This window comes from Pempheris klunzingeri, chromosome 10, assembly GCF_042242105.1.
Source record: "Pempheris klunzingeri isolate RE-2024b chromosome 10, fPemKlu1.hap1, whole genome shotgun sequence".
NCBI lineage: Eukaryota > Metazoa > Chordata > Actinopteri > Acropomatiformes > Pempheridae > Pempheris > Pempheris klunzingeri.
Window position 1 is genome coordinate 26,030,847 of NC_092021.1, and position 22,161 is coordinate 26,053,007.

Consider the following 22,161-nt stretch of genomic DNA (forward strand, 5'->3'; position numbering starts at 1 on the left):
TCGGAAGCTGGAAACAAATGCTGCAGGTCTACTGTTAACTCCTCGTTGACGTCCGTTTCTATTTTCCAACACAAGCGCTGAATGGGAACAGAAACAGAGGAAAGTGATCTCCTGAACTTCGGCTGAAGCAGAAAAGAAACAAGGCGTCGTTGTAAGAGTCTGACCAGTACGATCTGCAAACTGCATCACATGTTTATTATCAGAGCGTCCATACGTCCAGCCTGAGGCCTGGCCCTGTTCCTCGGACAGTTTGGGATTATTCACGAGTCCAAACTTCAGAGAAGCTGATACCTCTTTTAATGAATTTTAGAGATCAGTGGGAATTATGAAAAGAATCAGCTGCACACTTAATGGTATTCTTTTTTTTTTTACCCCACCAGTTCCCTCATCAGTGAGTCACTGAATTATTTGAAAAATTAAACTTTTTATGGGTTCATAGTACAATTTCTTCATCATCTGTAGAGCAAGTCGATCTTTTCAGTGAAGCTGCCATAAGCTGCCATGACCGTTTCAGACTGTACATTGTGTTTTTTAATCATCTGACATGTACACCCATTGGTATTTCACTTACATTTATTAATCCTTTTTCCTTCTAAAAGACCGGCAGTGAAAATTCAAGCCCTGCAAATGATGTTATAGTCTCATTTAAGATTAATATTCTCCTGCCTTGACGTGGATTCATGGGTGGAACACAGCACTATTTATTAGCAGCTCTAAATGTTTCAAGTTCCCGTCTTTGAACAAAGGGTTTCCGTGTCATTTTCACCCCAGGATATTTTCATATAAGAACCATTTTGCTCTCTCCTTTGAACATATTATCCTTTGTGTAGGAAATCATTCAGATATGTAAGATGCTGTAATAAATAGCAGAAAAACCAATTAACTGGTCTCGCTGTTTAATTGATGGCAAATCTCTAGAACATGGAGAGTTAAAACACGCTATGAGCACAACTAGCTGTTGAAATGCAGGCGTCTAACTAACCTTCCTCCACCTTCATCTCAAAAGGAAATGAAAAAAGGCACGTGTACGTGTCAGCAGAGTTGAAATCAATGTTCATGCTTATAACGGAATAAAAGTCTTAGAAACAAAGAAAAAATAGGGCTTGGAAACAAAACATGTTAACAGACAATGAGCTACCTTGTCAGAAAACAGAAAACTATCTGCTGCTTGCAGTTCTGCTTGGTGGAGCACTAATGGAAGCGCTGCAGATAAAAGGCGCAAACACCTCAGGAGGATGAGGCCGAACTAATTTTTTTTCAGAGATTCCCAGTCAGACAAAAATCCAGTGAGCGGTGAAATCTGACTCCTCCTGCCAAACAATATTAAATTGGCTCATTTTGTCCTCGCTCTCACTTGCTTGCCAGGTTTCTGATAACATATTCAATATGAAGCTGGCAGCAAATTAATGGCTGCTGACACATGGCCTGTGGGTGTGAGAGCAACTCGCTTCATAAATGTTGGCAATAGGTGTCCAATTAATTTATGGACTGTCAATATCTACAGTTAACATGGAACAACAGGAAGGAGATTATATCTGACCGACATGCTGCATTTGTGATCATGGAGAAGATTTTCAATGGAATCAAATAAACTTTATTCATAATACAATGAACACACAACATAGTGAAACAGATCTGGGTTTGGGGGAGTTAAAGCTAGAAGGTAATGTAGAAATGTGCTTCGTTATGAGCGTGTTGTGAGCTGGATGGAGGGAGGAAGGGATGGAGAAGACCTCAGCTCTCTGAGGTTGGGCTCACACAAGTTTAACCCTTTAACCTCCTCACCAAGAAAAAAGCAATGAAAAAATGTATTCTTTACATATTTTATTTCCTTGGGGCACTAATTACAAAAATCTATGTTTTTTTATGAACAGACCCCACATTTTTTGAAATATTGGCCTCCACCAAACGGTTGAGATGTCGTAAGTAAAACATGTTTTCAATAAGAGATAGTGAGTCAAAATGTGCTCTACCATGTGGTTGAGCAGAAGATTAAAGGTTTAATCGGACCGCCAGAGATTCATTGGTGCTGATTTTTAGGATTCAAATCTACTGCCACCACTTTCTGAGCCGACCACAGCAGCCAATGAGCTGGACAAGCCTGCAGGGAGAAAGTCCCGGAGCAGCTGACGGTGCTGCTGAGCAACGGTAAACCCTGTAGCCCTTGAGGCTAATGTTTGCTAGCACACTATTGTTGACAGACATTAAACCTGACAGATACATCTGTGTTGACCACGTCTGTGAGGCCATTGTTCCACCAGGACTCATTTAGCTTCTGCTTCTGATTTCTCTCTCTACAAAGCGTTGCACCACATCAGGCTCCGCTTTGTTTACATCTGCCTCCCCCATGAGAGCATGCGAGGTGATGCATTGCTCCTTAATCCTAACCATATCCTCTAGTGTATGATCTGTGTGTGTGTGTGCATGTTTGAGATTTAGGGAGACGAGCACGTGTGGAGATTCTCCTTATGTGTGAGATTTAACCCAATTTCAGGATTTTAAGATTCCTGTCGTGTGCGCCCGGCATGGCACTGTGATATGGGGACACGACGTCTGTGATGTAAGAGGGAGCAAAACCATTTAACAGCTTGTACAAAGAAATCAGGACTTTAAAATCAATTCTATATTTTACAGGCAGCTGGTGCAGGAAGTACAGAAAGGGAGTAATGTGATCTCGAGCCTAATGTGTGACTGTATTTCAGATCCTGCTCTGCTCCGACTGTACTTCTGACCATTAGGAGCTTAGAAAATCCTCCCGTTTGGAAACAGAGGCCTCTGAGCAGCGGGGGGAGGACGTGACAGAATTGAACACACTACAAACTACCCTGTGATTATGATAGCTGTTATTAATAAGACTGGAAAAGTACTGAGCTCAGGCCACCTGGTATTTATCCAAGAGATTTTTCACAGTTTGAGACGGTATTTGCACTTTTTCCCGCTTCCACCTCCTCTCTGCCCTTCTGCTCTCCTCAGTTCTCCGATATCACTGGTATTAAGCCACGCTGAGGCCAAAGCCTTCTGTGTTTTTAGTTTTACCCAGTGCAACAGGGTCAAGAGTGGCTGAAACAGTTTAGCTGAGTAGAGAGACAAGTTCCTCTGTGCTCGGTTGATACTGGTAGTGATGGGAGCCTCTCCTTGGGCAAGAATTGGGCAGCGGAGGGCAGCAGGGCTGTGTGGTACATCAAGGTGAAAAATGATTGCCCCCGGGTACGTGAAGATGTTCTCTCTCTGGGTTGGAGACAGAGAGGCCTGAAGAGACGACTAGATTTAGGGCGAAGCCTTCGACATGGGTTGATTCAGGTTTGTTTATAAAATCATGAGTCACGGCTTCCAGGGAACAGCAAATGAGGATGGTGAGATGTGGGAGAGGAGATCAAAGAATTCACAGGTGGATGGGGGGGTGGTGGTGGTGGTGGTGGTGGTGGTGGGGGGTGCTATCTATCACAAAAGCCAGAAATTGGAAAGATGAGAAGGTGCATATGGAGATTACGAAGCACTTGAGGGCACCCCACCACCACCACCGTCAGGGATGTGACCCGGGCTGATGAGAGTGTGAGTAACCTGAAGCAGTGGATCCACTGAGTGTGTGTGTGTGTGTGTGTGTGTGTGGGGGGGGGGGGGGGGGGTCATCAGAGGTGAACCATCACTCGCTGATAGACATTTTGACACACAATAAATTCTTCACAGATGAATGATTTGTTTGACAGTTAGCTCACTCTTAGCGGAGGATGGAGTTACAGTGTGTGTGTAACGGGAGTAAGATTGTCATAATTAAGTGCGTGGCACACTGTGGGAGGAGATATGGAGTCTGAGCGTGTTAGATTGGGATGTGATTTGCAGGTAGAGCGGCTGAAATTGAGTTTGACAGAGAGTGAACTCTTCTGGAAACATGACAGTCTTTATTTCCATGTATCACAAAGTCCCCACATGTTACTGTGGACTGCAGAGATGAAGAAGAGAGAAAAGAATCCAACTGCAGCTTTGATTGCACTTCATTGTGATAACGAAGAAATATGCTGCAAAACAGTTCCACTGATCTGTAAATATGTTGCTCTCTGTCATAACTTACTTAATAGCAGTGTGGTAGCTGGCTGGTGTCTGTATTGGACCCAGATTCACACTGATTCATCCACATGATGTTTCCAATCAAACCCACCGTTGTTGTTAAAGCCTGGCAGATAAAATGCAGATAAAAGCCGGGTCACGCTGCAGATTATCTGCTCTTTGCTTGGATGAAGACAGGATTGAAGGATATTTTAAAGATTAAAGAGCGGGCCACAGCGCTGAGGTGAAGCCTCCCCGTCAGTGAGCAGATACCATGTAGAGAACACAGACTGGATCACACCCCTCAACACCAAGAGCCGTTCAAAATAAATAGATTCCTCAAGTCTAGCCAGTCTTTCCTCGGGACTGACGCGTGAAGTCGCTGCGTGCAGTAAACACAGTTTTGATCAGACGGAGACATAAAAGTTCTTCTGATGACAAAGTGATTTGAGACTTATATAAATTGTATTCTTCATACCCGATTGGTTTTGTCAGCGGTTTGTTAAGGAACCAAGTCTTTGCTTGGATAAGAGCAAAGTTTAAAAGGCAGCTTAAAGGTGCATGACGTGTAGCCTGTGGGCGCAGTGGGTTATCATTTAACAGGCATACTGGGGCTTATATTTAGCTTTTCATGGGATATTACATGCTCAGGTTTATCATGAGATCTTCGTTTGAGTCAAGTGGGGACTGGGTTGGATGTAAATCTCAGAAATTAACATCTCAGGAACTAAAAAAGAAGCCATGTTTTCAGGTCAGTGATTTCAGGTCAAGGACACCAGACTTTCTTCTGCGCCTCCTTTTTATTCTTTCTTGACAGCCGTCTTTCCTTGTTACAGAACATGAAGCAAGAAACAAAAAAAAGATGTCCTATAAGGCAAATGTTCCTCATATTTTTCTCCTGTGCCAGATATTTTGACTGAAGCCAGTCACTTTCACTGGTGCTGCCTCCCTGAAATCTAATTTCATGCTGCTCTCACCATGCACCATCCTCTGGTTACGCTGCTGATCTAATATCTCAGCCGTTAGATTGATTTACATTGCTACAGCTTCTATTTGTAAAGCTCATGTGTTAATGTAATAACTGAACTTTCACATTTATTAACATTAATCCTGTGGACTATTTGGGCTTGCACTTAATCACATACCGCTGCTTAAACCTAGACTGACCAACACACAGAGTAAACATTTCTTAACATGTTCATTTTGAGGAAGATTCATGACAGAGGAGAAGCTTAAAGTGGCTGGAGTTACTACTACTACTACTTCTCTACTACTTAATAATTGACACAGGCATGTTTCTAGTTAGCTCACAGCTGGTGCACAGGCTGCTCACAGCAAACACACTGCACAAAATGTCCAGGAGACAAATTTGCACATTTTAAAAGTCATTTTGTATGAAATGAAAATATAGTTTTGCCCAAATTATTGTAACTTTAAGGAGGAAATATTGATTTCTTTTCTTTTAAGTTTCCAAAATATGAATTAATATTGAAAACTTTACTTCAGTTTTATTTAATCTTTTAAGGCAATATAATTCATTGCCCTGCAAGAAGTGTGAGGTCTATAAACGTACTTCTGTGTTTTTAGGTTGTACCACTGCTGCCGTTTTAGATCTAACTTCAAAGTGCAACTGTAACATATGAGATACAGCCGGATTCATATTTGATGTCATACAAACTCTGGGTACTGAAAAGAGCACTGAGTAGTGAGAGGTGAGGAGGTGTAGAAAGCACCTTCATACAACACAGAGTCCTATTTGTCCCCTTTCTCTCCATTAACAATGAACCACTTCTCAAGTTAGTTCACACTATGTATGAAATAAAAGCTTTTCAGAGGACTGATCAATGTCCATTGATTGCTACAAGATATTTTGAACATCTACCCTCTTAACTCTGGGTGAAATAAAAGCGGCACCCTGGACCAAGTTGTGTTTTGTTCCTTCACAGCTCAGGCTGCATAAACAGACCCTCAAGGAAAACCCAGTGGTTTGGTGTGAAAACCGCCCAGCGTTCCAGTTCAGTCCAATCGATTCAGCCTGGATTTCTCTCTAAAACACATTAGAGCACTTTACAGAGACTTTGGTTTGAAAGAGAGCGAGAAAAAATATCAGGCACTCCCAGGTATGTCCTCTTTCATGTAAAAAGCATTTTTACTCTGGGTGCATTTGGGAGACAGCTTTAGTTCAGCCTCACGGTGCCCCAAAATATCATGAATTTAAAGCATACTTTGGATGTGTGGCTTTGTGAAAGGTAACACAAATTTTTGAACATTTCCCAGACAGTTTTTTCCTGCAGCTGTGATCAGCTCCATAAGTAAGCTCCATCACGTTAGTGCAGCCACACCAGACGCCGAACTGAAGCTCACACGTCGGCTTACATCGTTAGCAGGCAAATAGTATGAAACATCTAAGAACACGGTCACCTGATCCACTTAATCCTGACTGATGGTGGTTGAATGTCCCTGTCACACCTGTGGTTTCACTTGTTATGAAGCTGTTAAGTTGTTTTTCCAGTTCACATCGTTGTGAATGAACCCAGAGGAGTAAAGAGGAATCTTACCTCATTCATCTTTGTTCTCATCCTACACTTCACTGTGCTGTTTAGCTTCACTTATTACCTCTGGTGGCCACAAAGAGCTCACTGAGAGATAATGACTGTAAATTAACTCGTCAGACGTCCTGATAATGACGGACAGGCAGAAGCAGGATGATAGAAATTGGCGTGCATCATAAAAGCTGAACACTTTTGACTTAGCTCTGCTTTACTTTCTGATGCCTACAGGAAAATCCCTGCGTGAGATCACAGGATCAGCAGGTGGACGAAATGGTCCTTAATTATTGGACTCCACGCTGAGATCACCTCCGTCACACAGCCTTGTGGTTGGTCTGCTCTGTTCTTGCACCACAGATGAACTGCACCAGAGTAAAGCCTGAATATTCAAGCGGTCTCGCTCCAGTTGTTTGGTTTGCAATTCGAATGAAAGCTTCCATGCCGACCAGAAGGACTCAGACTATATGGACAAAATGCAGCAGAGTTCAGGTGAAGCTTACAAAACAGGTTAGGAGGAGAAACCCCCTAAAGCTACAGTACATGAACTGAAAGGTTACCTTCCTCTTTTTTGGACTCTCTAGTGTGTCCTGCCCCTTTTAGGTCAGCTCAGGGAGCGGTGAGCGCTATTCATCATCCGACTGGAACCTATTAGGCCCATATAGACAGCACTGATGTGGTGTTAATATCATACACCAAGGTCAATATTGAGCCAACAAACCAGCAATCCCTTACTGATTTAAAACTACAGTGTATTGTTTTTAAATAGCAATGAGAGCAGGGGTGATGAGAAATACATCACACCAAACTGTGCTATATGGTCAGCAAAAGGGGAAATGAAACTGTGCTAAAAAATGCTACTTTCAGCAACTTAACCTCAAACAGGAGCTCCGTCCTTTTATATTCCAGTCTTTTCACCGGTCAGACACTCTGAGCCCGACGAGATGAAGAGATAAATCCACCATGCTGGAAAAGTGTGTTCAGCATTCACTGCTCTTTGCCTCTTTGTGTGCTTTAAAAAGAAACAGCTAAAAGAAGAAATACTGCTCCCGTTCATGACCCCCCTGACCTTCAGAGCACACCTCCTTTAAACCGCCCTCCTACGTATTCCCACAAAAAGCCCTTTTCAGTCCTGCGGCAGTGGAAGTGTATCTACTATGCAGCTGCTCAGAGCAGCAAGGCTAACTAGGACAGCTGCAGGCCAGCTTCCTGTAGACCCTTGTGTGACTTTCCTGCTTTTTGTCTCAACTTTGTTATTCGAGGTGACTGAAAGCATAAACAGATGATCTTATTTGATAAAAAATGAACAGAAACACTCACTTCAGTCCAACAATCAGGCCTATAATCATACAACAAGACTGCAGCAACACCAACTGCTCTGTGAGGCTGCAATTTAGAACTATTTTTATTTCTCATGCAACTCATTTGTAGATTTATCACATGGATAGAAAGAACTGAACATTGAACCACAAGTGCTTCCTCTGTGCGCGCTCTCTTTCTGCCTCCGTCTCTTCAGCCGTGACTGTGTCTTGTTGTCGGAGTCGACTACTTGAGGCTGTTTTGCTGCTGCATCTTGATGTCTTGTTTTTGGCAGTTTGTCGTGAGAACTGAGGGAGATTTGTTCAGAAGTCACAGGGCACACAGCTCCAAATCTTCTCAACTGCATCGCGTGTGCAGTCACAGCAGCATCAAAACAAACAGAGCAGCACGCTCATTTTTGCCCACAATAAATACGGCGTCTACTGATTAGTGAGTGACAGAGTACATGAGCAGGAGGAGGCTACACATTTCACTGAGACACAACGAATGTCTTTTTCCTGTCATGGTTTCAGCGTGCATGCAGCACCAGCCTCAGGTAGCCAGCTGGAGGCAGACGGGTTACTGCGAGGCAACAAACAGTGTACATATTGTCATGAAATCAGGATCGCTGAGGGGTTTCCACTGTAGCAGTAAACACAAAGGGCAGCAGAGGCTGATGGGACGTCATTAGTTTATGCAGGTGTTTAGTAATACACCAAAGTACCAGACTTTAGACCTAAACATGACTGTGTGCACCAAACATCATGGCAATCCATCCAGTGGGTGTCCAAACACCAAACAACCACGAATGTCTAAACTATTTCTTGTGTCAGTTCATCCAGTGGATGCTTGCATTCAGTATTTAACTGAATAAGTGAAAAGACCCTCTGGTGGAGCCAGAGGAAAAGTCAAGAGATCATCGAGTCATTAGGATTCATCCGCTGGGCTCCATGGAGAGCTCCATCCATCCAGTAGTTCTTGAGACATTTTGCTTTTAGTGTGGCTAAAAATATAAACCCTTAAACCTCTTAATATTTACAAAGTGATAGTGTAGTGATGCTTGTTTGTTGTCTACGAGGAGTGAGGTGTATACGAGGCTAAATTCCCCGACTAAACACAATCAGTTTGTCCCCTTCCAGCGTTATCAAAGCGTTAGGAGCTGATCTGGGAGCAGGGCATCCCCAGGGTCTGTGTGTGCAGACGCTGTTATGTCTGTAACTTTGATTTGCCTCTACAGCAAATATTATCTACAAATCTCAGGTAAAACTCTACAGAAGGACTCCTTTTAATTCGTTTCACAAAGGTTTGAGACACACTGAACAAAGTGTGACTAAACCCTGCCGTTTCCAGTGGGATTCTACATCCAAAGCTTCTTTTCAGCAGAAACAATGGAAGGCAGAATAAAGACAGTTAAAAGCACTTTGATAGTTTTCTTCCTGGCTCATGAAAGGTTCAATGTAAAACAGTTCAAGCCGTTTCAACTTGAGATATGAGTTCTCTCGCTGCCTTAAAAAACGAGACTGAACTTAACTGAAAAGTTACAGTAGAGGTTCTGCCTGGTTTACAGTCGGCAGTTTCTTTACTCAGACGCTCTTAGTTTGGATTTTTCTCTCCACTAATTCCTGATTTTCTGTCTTTTATTTGGCTTGTGGTATCTGATATGTGTGTGTCCTCTCTGTGGATGTTTAGGTGAGAGAGCCAGATAGGAGGTGTGTGTTGATATAGGGACATGGAGGTGTAGGATGAACTCCCAAGAGAGACACAAACTATGCATTTCCTCTGTGTTTGGACAAAAAGGTGGTCTTGAACTGAAACATAGGGTGAGATAAGCCTTCTTTAAGATATAAAAGGTGGTCAGAAGAGCAGCTCGGGGAAGACGAAGATGGAGACACATGTCCGGCTGGGGGCTACTCTGTCTGTACGAGACATAGAATTGGCTTCACGTCTTCCCAGGCAGCCACGGCGCCTGTTAGACAACTGATCTGTTTGTAATAAACCTATTTTTATGCAACCAGTCGTTGTCAGCGGACGTTTCCTTTCATCATCGGTACCTGAGGAGTCACGACAGGCTCCTCAGTGCTTCTCCAAAGGGCCCACAGCACCGTCCTCCGCTTCAAACCATCCTTCTCTTTTCATAATGTGACTGACCTCCTGTTCTGCACGTGGAAACTCAAAGGTCGCTTCCTACATGAAGCTGCCAGAGCTTTCAACAGGACTGCCGTCACGAGACAGACACGGCATTTGTTGTTTGTTCAGAGCCGAATACGACCTAATGTGTTCTCATAAACCTGAGAAGGACCTCTGTGGCTGTGAGTGATCGTCTGATTGATCGGCTGTCAGGATCAAAGCTGTGGCAAAGTGAAGTCTTGTGCAGAAACTCAAAACCTCGACGGGATCAATCTGCATGATTACAGGTCACATGATGCAACTTCCTGTGAATCCTAAAGCGACCACAGTGAAACACATTAAAACTCACTTTAGAAAAATAGACTTCTAACATTAACTTAGCTGTAACCAGACATTAAAGACATGGAAGTTTTATACTTGGAAAACAACTGACACATTCAGTGTGAGAAACAGTCTGTTATTAGCAGAAATAAGAGATGCTGCAATTTCCCCATAATATTTCCTGATTAGCGTGAGATGGGCGAAGAGCTTGAATAAGTATTGCTTTTGATAATTAGTAATCATTTGAATAATCCCCACGGCATTGTAGTGTGAGATTTATGAAAAATAACTTTTTTTAGTCCCACTTTATAACTCTGCTCGTCTACTCGGTTTTACAACACTGCTTGAATTCAGAATCCATAGGACCACATCCCCCTCTCTTTTCATTAGCGGAGCAGAGAAACTGTGTCAGCTCAGCAGGGCTTTAGCAGCGGGGAACGGCAAATGGAATCTTTACATTTTATGGTCCAAATATACAGCGTGCCTGCAGATTCAAGACCAAACCATTAGTGAGCTGTGCAGTCATTCATTCTCTCAAAATTAGAACTGGGAGGGATATGGAAATGCATGGCGCCCGATCAGCAACACTTGCAGTTATCAAAGGAGATGCATAATAAATGGAGGGGAAACCATCGTAAGCCCACATGTGAGTCAAACATGAAAGAGCTCCACTGTTCTGTGTTTCTGATATCAGTTTAATAACTGAATGGGTTACTCAGGGCTGTTTGTTAATACTTTAGCTTTTCCAGATGTGAGGATCTGAAGACAGATCAGTTAAAACACATCTGGATCTTTACCAGGAATCCACTGGTAGTTAGATCATGAAAAACAACAAAATAAGACGGCAGGATTCTGTAAAACATAAAGGAGAAGGGAGGACGGGACCGGTGAGGAAGAAGAAGTGCAGAGCTGAAGGTTTAGGGCTGATTGGAGGAGCAGTAACAGGTGCAGAGGAGGAGCAGAAAGATGGAGGAGCACATAGTTTTGGTTCATGTGGTGACATTATGGTTTGAAACAGTGCTGCAGCTGAATCACACTGAGCGATGTTACAGCTTTTATCTTTTCAAACACACATTCATTTTGGTGCACATCTGCCTCTCTTGACATCAGATTCAAACCATTCAACACGGCAGATGATGTGATGTTACAGAACTTGTATGATGAGAGGGAAAAGAACAACAAAATCAATGCTTTCACTGACAATGTGTGGAGGAGGAATAACTTATCTGCTAAGTGTGGTAACGGTGTGTGTGTACTTCAAGCTTCAACAGCCTGTAAGACGTCTTTGCTTCCCTCTCTGCTGCTGTAACATTATGTTACTGGAGCTGGAACAAGCTAGCAACAGAAGCATCATATCCTCATATCCTACCGCAGCCCTGTGTCCACCTGAGACACTGACTGCATCACCTTCTTGGTCCTAATGTATTTTTTACTGTGTCTTTGTTAAAAAATTTGCCTCCAAATCATGAAATTTCTTGCTGTTTATTCGTATTGCTGTTGGTTTGTAAAGGTTATGTCCATCCCCTCCATAATGACATATGTCTTCTGATCTGACACCTCTGTCGGCAGGAGAACGTCACCTGTCTCTGCCGTCCCAAATCCCTGTTGAAGAGTCATTTGGCTCAGGTTTGGTTTACGTCATGATCTGTTTCTCTGTTTCCCTGCATCTCTAAAAGACTCTGTAAGAGATTAAAGGACCAGTTATTTGGGGCTCCCACATAGAAGGATTTACAGATTTCTATATAAATGTCAATGCACACAAATGTTTATTGTTGCAAATAAATGTAGAATAAGTTTACGGTGTCTTTGCAGTGCCCATGAAAACATCTCTCTTCTTTTATTTTTCTCACCCTTCCCCCTTAAACCGAACCCTTTTCCCAGGACACCACAGGCACATGAAGTTTCAGAGGTTAAACACAAACTGTTTAACCTGCACTTACCAGCTCCTCGTCATGTGGTAACCTTACTGCATTTGTCTGCGGCTGTTTTTGAGACTCTCCTGCTGTGCAGTTTGATTTACTGCCATCATATAGAAACACGTACAGGTCAACCATTACATGGAGGGTGGTGGCTGCTCTCCACAGGTGATCTATTAGAATACTACAGGAGGGCCTTTTAACACACCTGGAGCACTTGAGATAAAGAAAGGTTGGGTTCAGCAGGTGTTTGCTGCCTCTTCTATTAGCAGAAGAAGGAGAGTCGCCATGTTTCTCCACAAAGACATCCTGTAGAGCGATAGGAATCTGATTCAGATGGTTGCTCCTGTTTTGGTGTAAGAATTGGTAAAGCTCCAAATATTCAACTGAATCTTTTTACAAAATTAACGTACCTGCTGGTGAAGTGTATTTGCTCTGCTGTGATTATTGGTGGTGACTGGAATTGTGTGCTACACTGGAAATACCGAGCCCCACACAAAAAGCTATTTGTCAGATGCGAGACAAGATTGGTCTGACAAATGTTTGGCGTTTGCTGAGCCCAGACAAAAGATACTGTACATTTTACTCCAGAACTGAAGTAGCTGAGAGGTGTTACATTGATTTCTATTTATATATCAGGCCACGCTCTGGTTTTTTTATGCCCAATTCAAATAATACTTCAAAGAGATTCTGCTGGAATGCAATAGATCTATATTATCTGACACAGATTTCTGTTCCGTGGCCCAAAGGGAACTACAGATGTTCATCCAAGAGAATGATGATGAATACACAGATCCCTCAAACTTATGGGAAACAATTAAAGCTTTTTTTAAGGGGCAATAATTATATATTATATATCATAATTATATCAAACTGTCAAAGTGAAGAAAAAAAAAGGTGAGAGAACCTTTAAGTACAGTTTCAGAAGTGGAACTTGAACATGAGTGTAATTGGTGCAAAGCCAAATGGGAATAAGTTATAAGGAGCAGAGCTGCTGTGAATACACTGTAGATGTATTGTTCAAGCAAAAATGTGAGTGAGTGGTGGGCTCAGGTTAATCCATCACTGGGATTAAGGATACCAATCGTGAGCCGCATCATACCACCTCTGAAATTCAGTGATTTTTATTCTTCTTTGTGTATTTTACTGTCATTTAGCATGGAGGATAGATTGAATGACTTTTTTTTTTAAATCGTATTCTCAAGGTTTCTGAAAGAGGATTGGAATAAGTGTGATTATGGATATCACTGTTACAGAGGGTGAAGAGTACCCTGGCATCCTGAAAGGTCTGTGGACCAATATGGTCTCCCACTAGATCTATGAGGTGAGACAAGGGCACATTTCATTAGAAAGAAACTCAATACTTACAATACAACTAGAATAATAAAGACATAATAATATTCATACAAGGTCAACTGATAAATCCCTTTGGCCAATTAAGAGACTAAGAGCACCCCTGGATAAACATGTCGGCGGTGTTTTCATTTATGTGACACACGCCTCTGAACCAATTTGTTAACGCTGGCTTGTTCACAGTTAGAGCAGTTTAAAAATGCAGTGATGACAAGAGACAGAAACAACAAGCACAGCTGTTAGCAGAACCTTTGAAAACCTCTAAATCTAATCTATGATCCAGTTTGTCAAGAGACATGAAGAGAGTCAGCTCTGTTGAGTGACATATTTGATGCTATTGTACGTATGTATGTGAAAGGCAGCTCGCCTGGTCGTTCTTTAAAACCCAGCCTCAGTTTAGGGGATGGATAGAGACCGAAAGAAAGACATTTAAAGGGTCATCACATAAAACTGTTATCTCTCCTTTCCCAGCAGACCAACAGTTAAGGGATGAGGCCTCAACAAGTTCTTTACACCCAGTTTGATTGAGCTTGAAGTTCCCGTTAGTAGGACAGTCATCATGTCTTCTTTAGCTAATGATCTGATATTTAATGAGGCCATCTTTAAAGTAGGAGAGTAAAATCTTGACATGTATTAAGAGGCGCTCTTGAGGAGAGTCTGAAGGACTGGTGATAGCAGTACACCTGAAATGGGGGTGTCAAATATAGCAGAATAAATACATATAAACTTTTCTTTGTAAACTCACCAGGTTGTGAATGCTGCTGCCCCCCCGCCGCCCCGTTTCTTTCTCTTGTTTTTTCATTTCTGTGTTTGCTCTTGTTTTGCTATGTCTTGTCTTTATTGCAGACCTTTGCTGAACATAATAAATATATTGAGCAAGACAAAGGAAAGCCGGTCATGCCGCTGGTTTCCCCTCTGCAGCACATGAAAGCTGAAATAAATAGATAAATAAATGAAGTAAATCCTGAAATACATTGGTGGATCGCTCTGTGTGCTTTGATACTGAGACTGACTGACTCCTTACAGACCACCAAGTGATTTCTCTTTATTCATATGTGCCCATTAAACAGTCGTTCTTCAGTATCCATCCTTCCTCCCACATTCACACACTATACATGAACACATGCAGCTTTAAATAGCTCCTTTAACCAGTTAAGATGAATGTGCAGCATACTTTTGAGCCATGAAAACCAATCAAAGAAAAAGCTTTTCTATCAATCAAAGTCTTAATTCATACAGTGCCAGTTAATACCAAACAGTATCCAAAGACACATCGTGCATAGAGCAGGTCAAGACCAAGCTCTTTGATTAAAACACATTTCAGGAATTCAAAATTAAGTGTTTGACACTGGAGTGGTCACAATGTGTTTATCTCTGTGTTTCATCCCTCCAGGTCATGGGAATAGACGTGGCTTCTGATATCAGAGGACAGGGTCAAGCAAGGTTTCTTTGATAAGATAACTGACATAATGAAGCAACACTTTCTCATGATGTGCAGCGGAGAGTCCCTGCAAACCCCCCCAGCTGCTCAGCCCTACTATCGTATACTATACTACATGCCCTATGGGGCACGTTCATATGGAACTGCTGTCCTGCAGCTCAGCGTTTGTGTTCACTCACTTTGCTTCCCTCGCTGAGGGTCTGCATGGAGGACGCTAAAGTTAAATGGTAAGTGAGCCCCAACCCCAAACAAAACTGAGGATGCTTCCCCTGTGAGTCAGGAGCCTTGAATTACTGGCAGTAACATTTTATGATAATTGAATTAAATGAAACCTACTTGAGAAAACTGCTGAATCACTTGAAGGAGCTTTTAGACTTGCTAAGAAGTCAGAAGTCTTAATGTCGTGACATAAAACTGTTATAAAACTGATTCTGGCTGGAACGTGTTGTCTGAGGAGGGACAAGAAAGCAGAAAGGAACTGATATTCAAGGTTCCTGACTCTGCTGAAGTCTATGTAGATTTAGTTCAGTCGTCACTGCAACCAAAAGAAAAACCCATCAAGATCAACAACCCCGTGCTCCTCCAGTTCACTACAGGATCTGTTGACCTGCTTCCCCTTTTTCACATAATGTGCATGTGTGGAAATCCCTTCTCAGCCAAGTACCACAGAATATATTGTTATAAAACTATTCATTTGAATGATTTTACTACTCTGAAAGATTCACTTATTTTATTTTTGCATGCATTTGTGTTTACCAGTAATGGCTCATTTAGTGTTCCACCATAATTCATCATCCCCTGCAAAACAGCAGGCGACCGCTGTTCGGCTGTTTAGCCCCTGGTTCAGGAGAACAGGACTCAGAGCCCATTTGAGATTAAAAGAACACTGCATTATTTTATCTGTGAACTCATAAAACATCCTCACAGGTTTCTTTTACTGGTTTGGGTTGCAATCCCTTAAAAATATAAAAGACAGGGTACATTAAACACAAAATATCTTCTTTCCAATAGTCACACTGGCTATTCACACCCTGAATAATGACATCAAATAGCATCTGCCTTAATTTAAATTCCTCAGATTCCTCAGAGTTATCAATCCTCTGCAAACACAACACATGGACGGTATGATCTCAAGTGTTGCCTTCTGTTTTGGTTTAAAAGAAGTGAATGAAGTCCTGCATTTATCAGAATAAAAGGGAGGTAGTTTGGGAGGATTGTGGGCATCCTGAGTCCTGTGAGTGGTTATAGGTTCAGGCAGCAAAAGCACTTTAAGGTTAAGGTCAGAGAAAGATTGTAGTTTAATTGAAATGTTAATAAAAATGTTGAGTCTCATTCTTCAAGCCTGAACATAACCATGGGAAGTTTAATAATGCTGGATGTGGATATCAGATATATCAGATGTGAGGTAAGACTGGCAGGTAACAAATAAAATAAATTATGTTGCCAGGGAGCATCGGTATCAACATCTTCATGACTTACCAGATGCATTAAAATGTCCTCATTTCATCAACATAATCTTTCCTTCAGAACAGCAAATTAGCTGTAAAAAGAATATAATTCGTAGGAGGCAACATGATTTATATAAAATTAACAAAAAACTAAAGTATGTAGCATAAATAAATACAGCTATAATTATTTTCTGCAGCTTTCAACCACACCATATGTGTCAAACCTTAATCCGCTGATGAAGAAATAAGTAATATAACAACCACCTCAATGCTAAATCCTCTTTATTATTAACAACTGTTAAAAGTTTGTGGATGAGACAAGGCACAGGAAGCTTATTTGTTTCATTTCCAACCAACAACTGTGAAGCTGGTTGGAGAGGTTCCAGCACACAGCTTGCCAGGGTTCAATGTTCAAACAACACCCCCTCCTCTCCGGCATCCACCTCTTTGTCACAGGGTGAAGATAACCCTCTGAGCGGTTTCCACATTAGCTCACTGTGTTTAATCTCTAACTTCATCCAAGGACAAAATAACACACCGCTGGTAAAAAGTATTTTTAAAAAACCGAGCAACCTAGCCTCTGCCCGATCAGCCTGAGGAAACAGAGGCTAATTAAAAGGTGAGTCTTCCTCATAAAACTGACACAGAATAATAAGACATTTGAATTTAAATTCCTGATGTTTTTTAAGAAAGTTTACTTGAACAAACTATGTCATTTAGAAGTGATCACAGGCTAAAACCATTGGAAATATATGATGAATGTATGTTTTACTTTTATATATTCTGAATCATTAGTTTCCTTCTTGGCAAATTTGACATTTTTGCATGTTTATGAGTGAAAAGACTGCTGAGATTACTTTATATACACAAGCTGGTATGTGTATGTACAGTACATGCATGTATACATGCTTGTATAAAGTACATGCAGTGTATGTATACGGATCTATTGTGTGCATATGAAGAGGCTGTGTGCTGCAAGACAATACAGGCTAATCTAATCCAAACTAAGCTAATGTAACCTAATGTAATCCAAATTCTATGACTGAATTAACTGTTCATACTGTATAAACAGAAACATGCTGCCATCACTGTATACATGTGCTACACAGTGTGTGTGGCTCTCTTCAGTGTTTGTGACTGCAGCTGCTGTGGAGTTTAAATGGTTTATGTGGTTCCATGTTGTTCTCCTCGGTGATGTTTTATTCTGCTGTTGGTTCCATAAGAAGAGTCGGGCTGTTTAATTCATGTGGCTAAATAATGCTCAGTGCGCTCGCTGTGATGTCTGTGGACTTTTCATTTATCTGTTGTGGTTATTGTTGTGTGTTATTTTTGCTTAATTGGGGCGGCTGTGGGGCTCAGAGGGAGAGTGGATCGTCCATCAATGGGAAGGTTTGATCCCCAGCTCCTCTTCCTCTGCATGTCGAAGTGTCCTTGTGCAAGACACTGAAGCAGCTTCACTGTGTGAGGGGATAGTCTACTTCAACCTAGACTCCCCCTGTATGAATGGGTGGAAATGACTAGAATTAGAATGACTAGATTACCATTTATTTAGTTGTTTGAGTTTTTGGCTTCTCTTCCACATTTCTTCATCCAAGTGAATGGGCTCCAGATGATTGTCTCTGTTACACTTCACAAAAAGTCACTCGATCACATCCCTGGTGTCTCCATCTGTCCAATAATGTGGAAGCAGTAGTCATTATAGGTGCCACCACATTGTCATCCCTGTTTTGAAGGACTTTCCTGTAAGTAGATGTGCCTAATTGGGGGGCGCTGGGGTTGGCTATAAAGCCACATAAGTACTTGGTTTCCAGTGACTTCTGTTTATTGGGCTGTGGCAACCAGCTCATGCTCCAGGCCTGTCTTCATTCCTTTTGTTTCTAGTGTCCTCTTCTTCCTCTGCATGTTTGTGGCAAGCTGTTCAAAGCCTGTTAGTGTGCTCTCTTCAAAGAGGATGAAGTAAGACGAGGAGAGCGGACGTGATGCCAGATGTTGTTGCTGGTCTGCTGTTTGGTTTCTTCCTCTAGTGCCCCTACTTCAGACTTGGAGTTCATCACGTTGCTGCATGTAGAATTTCCATCTGGTCATGTGTCTGGACTGTAGAGAACGTGCTTGGCTGCGGTGGCAAAGGGAATGCTGGGAATTCATCAGTAGGGGTAGAGAGACACACACACACCAAGAAAAAAAAACTATTGCAATGTGTGTAAAATGTTCATATTGTGTTTATATCCTGTTTTTATGAAACACTGGTTCTAATGCCTTTGTTTATGCTTCCAGAGGGCACAGAGGACCAATCCCAGGTGATAGAAACACAGGAGGAAGTGGAGAGAGTCTTCTTGCTCATAAAGAAAATGATGTTTTGAGGAAAAACAATACAAGTTCTTTGGGCTCTTTACCTGCTAACACTAGACTGAAGATAACAGAATACTGCAGTGGGTTCACTCATGAGGAATCTTATAAGCTTTGCACACTTTTCAGATTACTAGATAATGAAACGGCTCCACAAACACACCCCCCCTCAACATACAAAAAAATAGACAGGCAGCTCCACCAGATGCCTTTATGTCGGCAGCTTGTACTTGTACTTCTGAAACAAAACTTTGACCCAAAAAAAGTTAGCAGCCTCCAAGTTTCAGATTTCTGTACAAGATGTTTGTCTTTATTTAGTTTCTTTGTGGACTTAATGTATTGCAGCGTATGTCAGCTGTCTGTTCGGCCACACAAGGACAGCATCACAGAAAACATGCCCGACAACTACAAAAAGATTTTCCAACAAAGCTTTTAATTCTACATCGCACAGAATTAAAGATAGACAAGTTCACTGTTACTGCAAAGCCAGACTTACTCCAACACACTTAAAGTCTCTGTTAGTCTCTGATCCCTGTGGCTCCATTACGTTTGCATCCACATTTTTTATAAAGGATCTTTTTCAGACCAAGAAACATAAACTGTGTCAAATCAAACATGTACTGAAAAGTCTGCTAAAGTGTGGCTCTCTTCGGAGAGGTGATGGCAGATAATGGGTTTCTCATGGAGGAGCTTGGCCTTAAACTGAACATTCCTCCCTTTGCAAAGTCAGAGCTTCAGATTCCAGCCTCAGATGTTGAGATGACAAAGAAAACGCTGGCTGCATGTAGGAAGAGTTAGCTGCTGAAGCTATGCTGACGGCTGTAACCGTGAATAAAGACCTGCCTTGCTTTACAAAAACAGCGTTGCTCCTTAATTTGATGATCTTCTGTGTTGATTGCCAGGCGATGTGGTGGTTCACCTTTACACTGTGATCTGTCTGCCTCTCTGTGAAATAAAAGAAGTGTATGTGCATGTTATTTCCCATGGCTTGAAGGAGTAGCAGGTAGCAGGGTTAAGTGAAGTGTCAACTGAGCTCAAACACAAAGTCCTTGGGTGTCTTTTCTCAACAGGTGATGGAGGAGGAAAAACCATGTGCGTTGGTCTCAGAGGTGGGGGGCGAGTATGGTTACCTGGAAGAGCTAGCTGACCTGCTGAAGCAACACTTCCAAATCATCTGCTACAGAGAGCTTCTACAAAATCCAGAGCTTCATGGCCCCAAAATCCAGGTCCATTTCATATGGAAGTACCTCCCCGCAGCCGAGCCATGGCTGCTCAGACTGCTTCCCTCTCTCAAAGTGGTCGCCAGTGGCGGAGTGGGCATCGACCACCTGGATGTGCCGTTCATCAACAGTCTTGGGGTGAAGGTGTCCAACACGCCGGGAGTAGTCAATGACGCCACTGCAGATTTAGCCATGGGTCTGCTCCTGGCATCAGCTCGCAAGATCCTTGAGGGTGAGATTAAAGGTTGTCCAGTGCAATCTTCCTTTAATTGCATACACAAGGTCTGCAGCTCCTTCCTCTTCATCTGTGCGCACTCTGATTTACAGGTAGTCATAAAAAAAGAGAAAAATGGAACCTTCACAGTTGATACCTCAATGTCAGGGCTTGTATTTATTGTCTCAGAGTAGAAAGTTAATCCTAACTTGCAACAATTTTTGGATGGACACAGAATATTTGTTCCTTCTTCACAAATCGTTTTTGTCCAACACAATCAGCCTTGGCAGGTGGGAAGCCGGTGAGGGATCACTGCCTTGTTGCTCATGGCAGAGTTTGGATAAACAATTAACAAATAAATAAAGCTTTTTTTCTCATAGGTAATCAAATAGCTGTGGACCCAAAGACCGTCCGCATTCCACAATCACTGATGGGCGCTGAAGTCACAGGGTCGACTCTCGGGATCGTCGGAATGGGAGAGATTGGTCACAAGATCGCCCAAAGAAGCAAAGGATTTGACATGAAGATCCTGTATCACAACAGGACCAGGAGGTACGACAGATTAATAACACTGAATACTTCTGTGTTACATTGCTGATGACTATTCTAACTAAAAATTCAACTGGAGGATTTTTGTTTGTTTGTATGGTTGCAGAAGTAACGAATGGCTGTTCACGTTGTTCCTCATGAGGTTTCTTGCCCATTTTACACACAGGAAGTTACCAGCTGATGGTGGCGTTTGTCATGCCGACTGCTCCCATTATTATTATTATGATGATTTAAAACATACCCTCTCTTGAAGATCTAGGTGTACTCTCTCGTTAGCTCTGGTGATCACACTGCATGAGTCTAAACTTTTTGATTCATTTATTCATTACTGTGTTCAGGAGTGTAGACGATGAGCAGGCGGTGGGAGCGCGTTACTGTGAGAGCCTGGATGACCTGCTGAGGAGGTCGGACTTCGTCATGATAGCTGTCCGTCTGACTCCAGACACAATAGACCTCATCAGCCGCAGAGAGCTGTCCCTCATGAAACCAACAGCAACACTGGTCAACATCAGCAGAGGTGGGAGCCACAGGTTTCCCACACTGTTTCCATCCTGATTCGTTGTTTTAACAGGTCTGAGTTGATAGTGATGCTCTTTTCTTGCCTCAGGTGAAGTTGTGAACCAGGATGCCTTAGTTGAAGCTCTGCGGTCTGGAGCAATTCATGCGGCGGCGTTAGATGTGACTCATCCTGAACCTTTACCAAGGTCTCATCCCTTTGAGAACCAATCAAGAACAGACTCACTTTCTCAAGAGAGAATAATGCACCAGCGTCATGTGTTACAGTGCATTAATGCCCGCTCACTCCTAACAGCTCTTCTGCTTCATCTTGTGCAGGGATCATCCCCTCCTTGGCCTGCCTAATGTGCTGATCACCCCCCACATTGGGATCAATACCAACTATACAGCGCGCAAGATTGCAGAGAAGATGGTAGAAAATGCCCTGGCTGCAGTGAAAGGCTTACCTCTTCCAAATGAAGTCAAGCAGCAGTGACCAAACTGTTTAGTGCAATCAATATTCAGTCTCTCAGCAGTGGATGTGCGGAAGTATTGTTTTACTTGAGATATATTAAAGCAAAATGTTCACATAAGCACCGGAAACAAGTCAAGTTATTAAGTGTATTATCACATCAACTTTATTATCTATTATTGGGAATTTCTTTTTCATAACACTGCACGTTAGAGGGAAAGCCGACATTACACATAATACACATCATCACAGAGTAATGACACAGAAACACAGCAGCACTCAGCAGCAACAGGCCAGAAAAACAGCATTAAAAACAGCGGGAATCAGGCTTTTACCAACGTGAGCCTTTGTACACCTCAGGGACCTGCGA

General features: G+C 42.3%; 1 protein-coding gene across 2 annotated transcripts; it reads left to right on the forward strand.

Moving 5' to 3' along the window:
- The first annotated feature begins 17,001 nt into the window (after positions 1-17,001).
- On the forward strand, positions 17,002-21,912 carry LOC139208714 (probable 2-ketogluconate reductase). 2 transcript variants are annotated; one of them, XM_070838443.1, is made up of 7 exons: positions 18,519-18,648; positions 18,770-18,924; positions 19,912-20,293; positions 20,656-20,827; positions 21,163-21,341; positions 21,432-21,528; positions 21,659-21,912. In XM_070838443.1, exons 3-7 carry the CDS (start codon positions 19,915-19,917, stop codon positions 21,813-21,815), a joined length of 984 nt encoding a protein of 327 aa, XP_070694544.1. In that variant the 5' UTR covers positions 18,519-18,648; positions 18,770-18,924; positions 19,912-19,914; the 3' UTR covers positions 21,816-21,912. The 2 variants fall into 2 exon arrangements, with proteins under 2 accessions (XP_070694545.1, XP_070694544.1); XM_070838444.1 differs by lacking the exons at positions 18,519-18,648; positions 18,770-18,924 and adding an exon at positions 17,002-17,114.
- Positions 21,913-22,161: the final 249 nt, after the last annotated feature.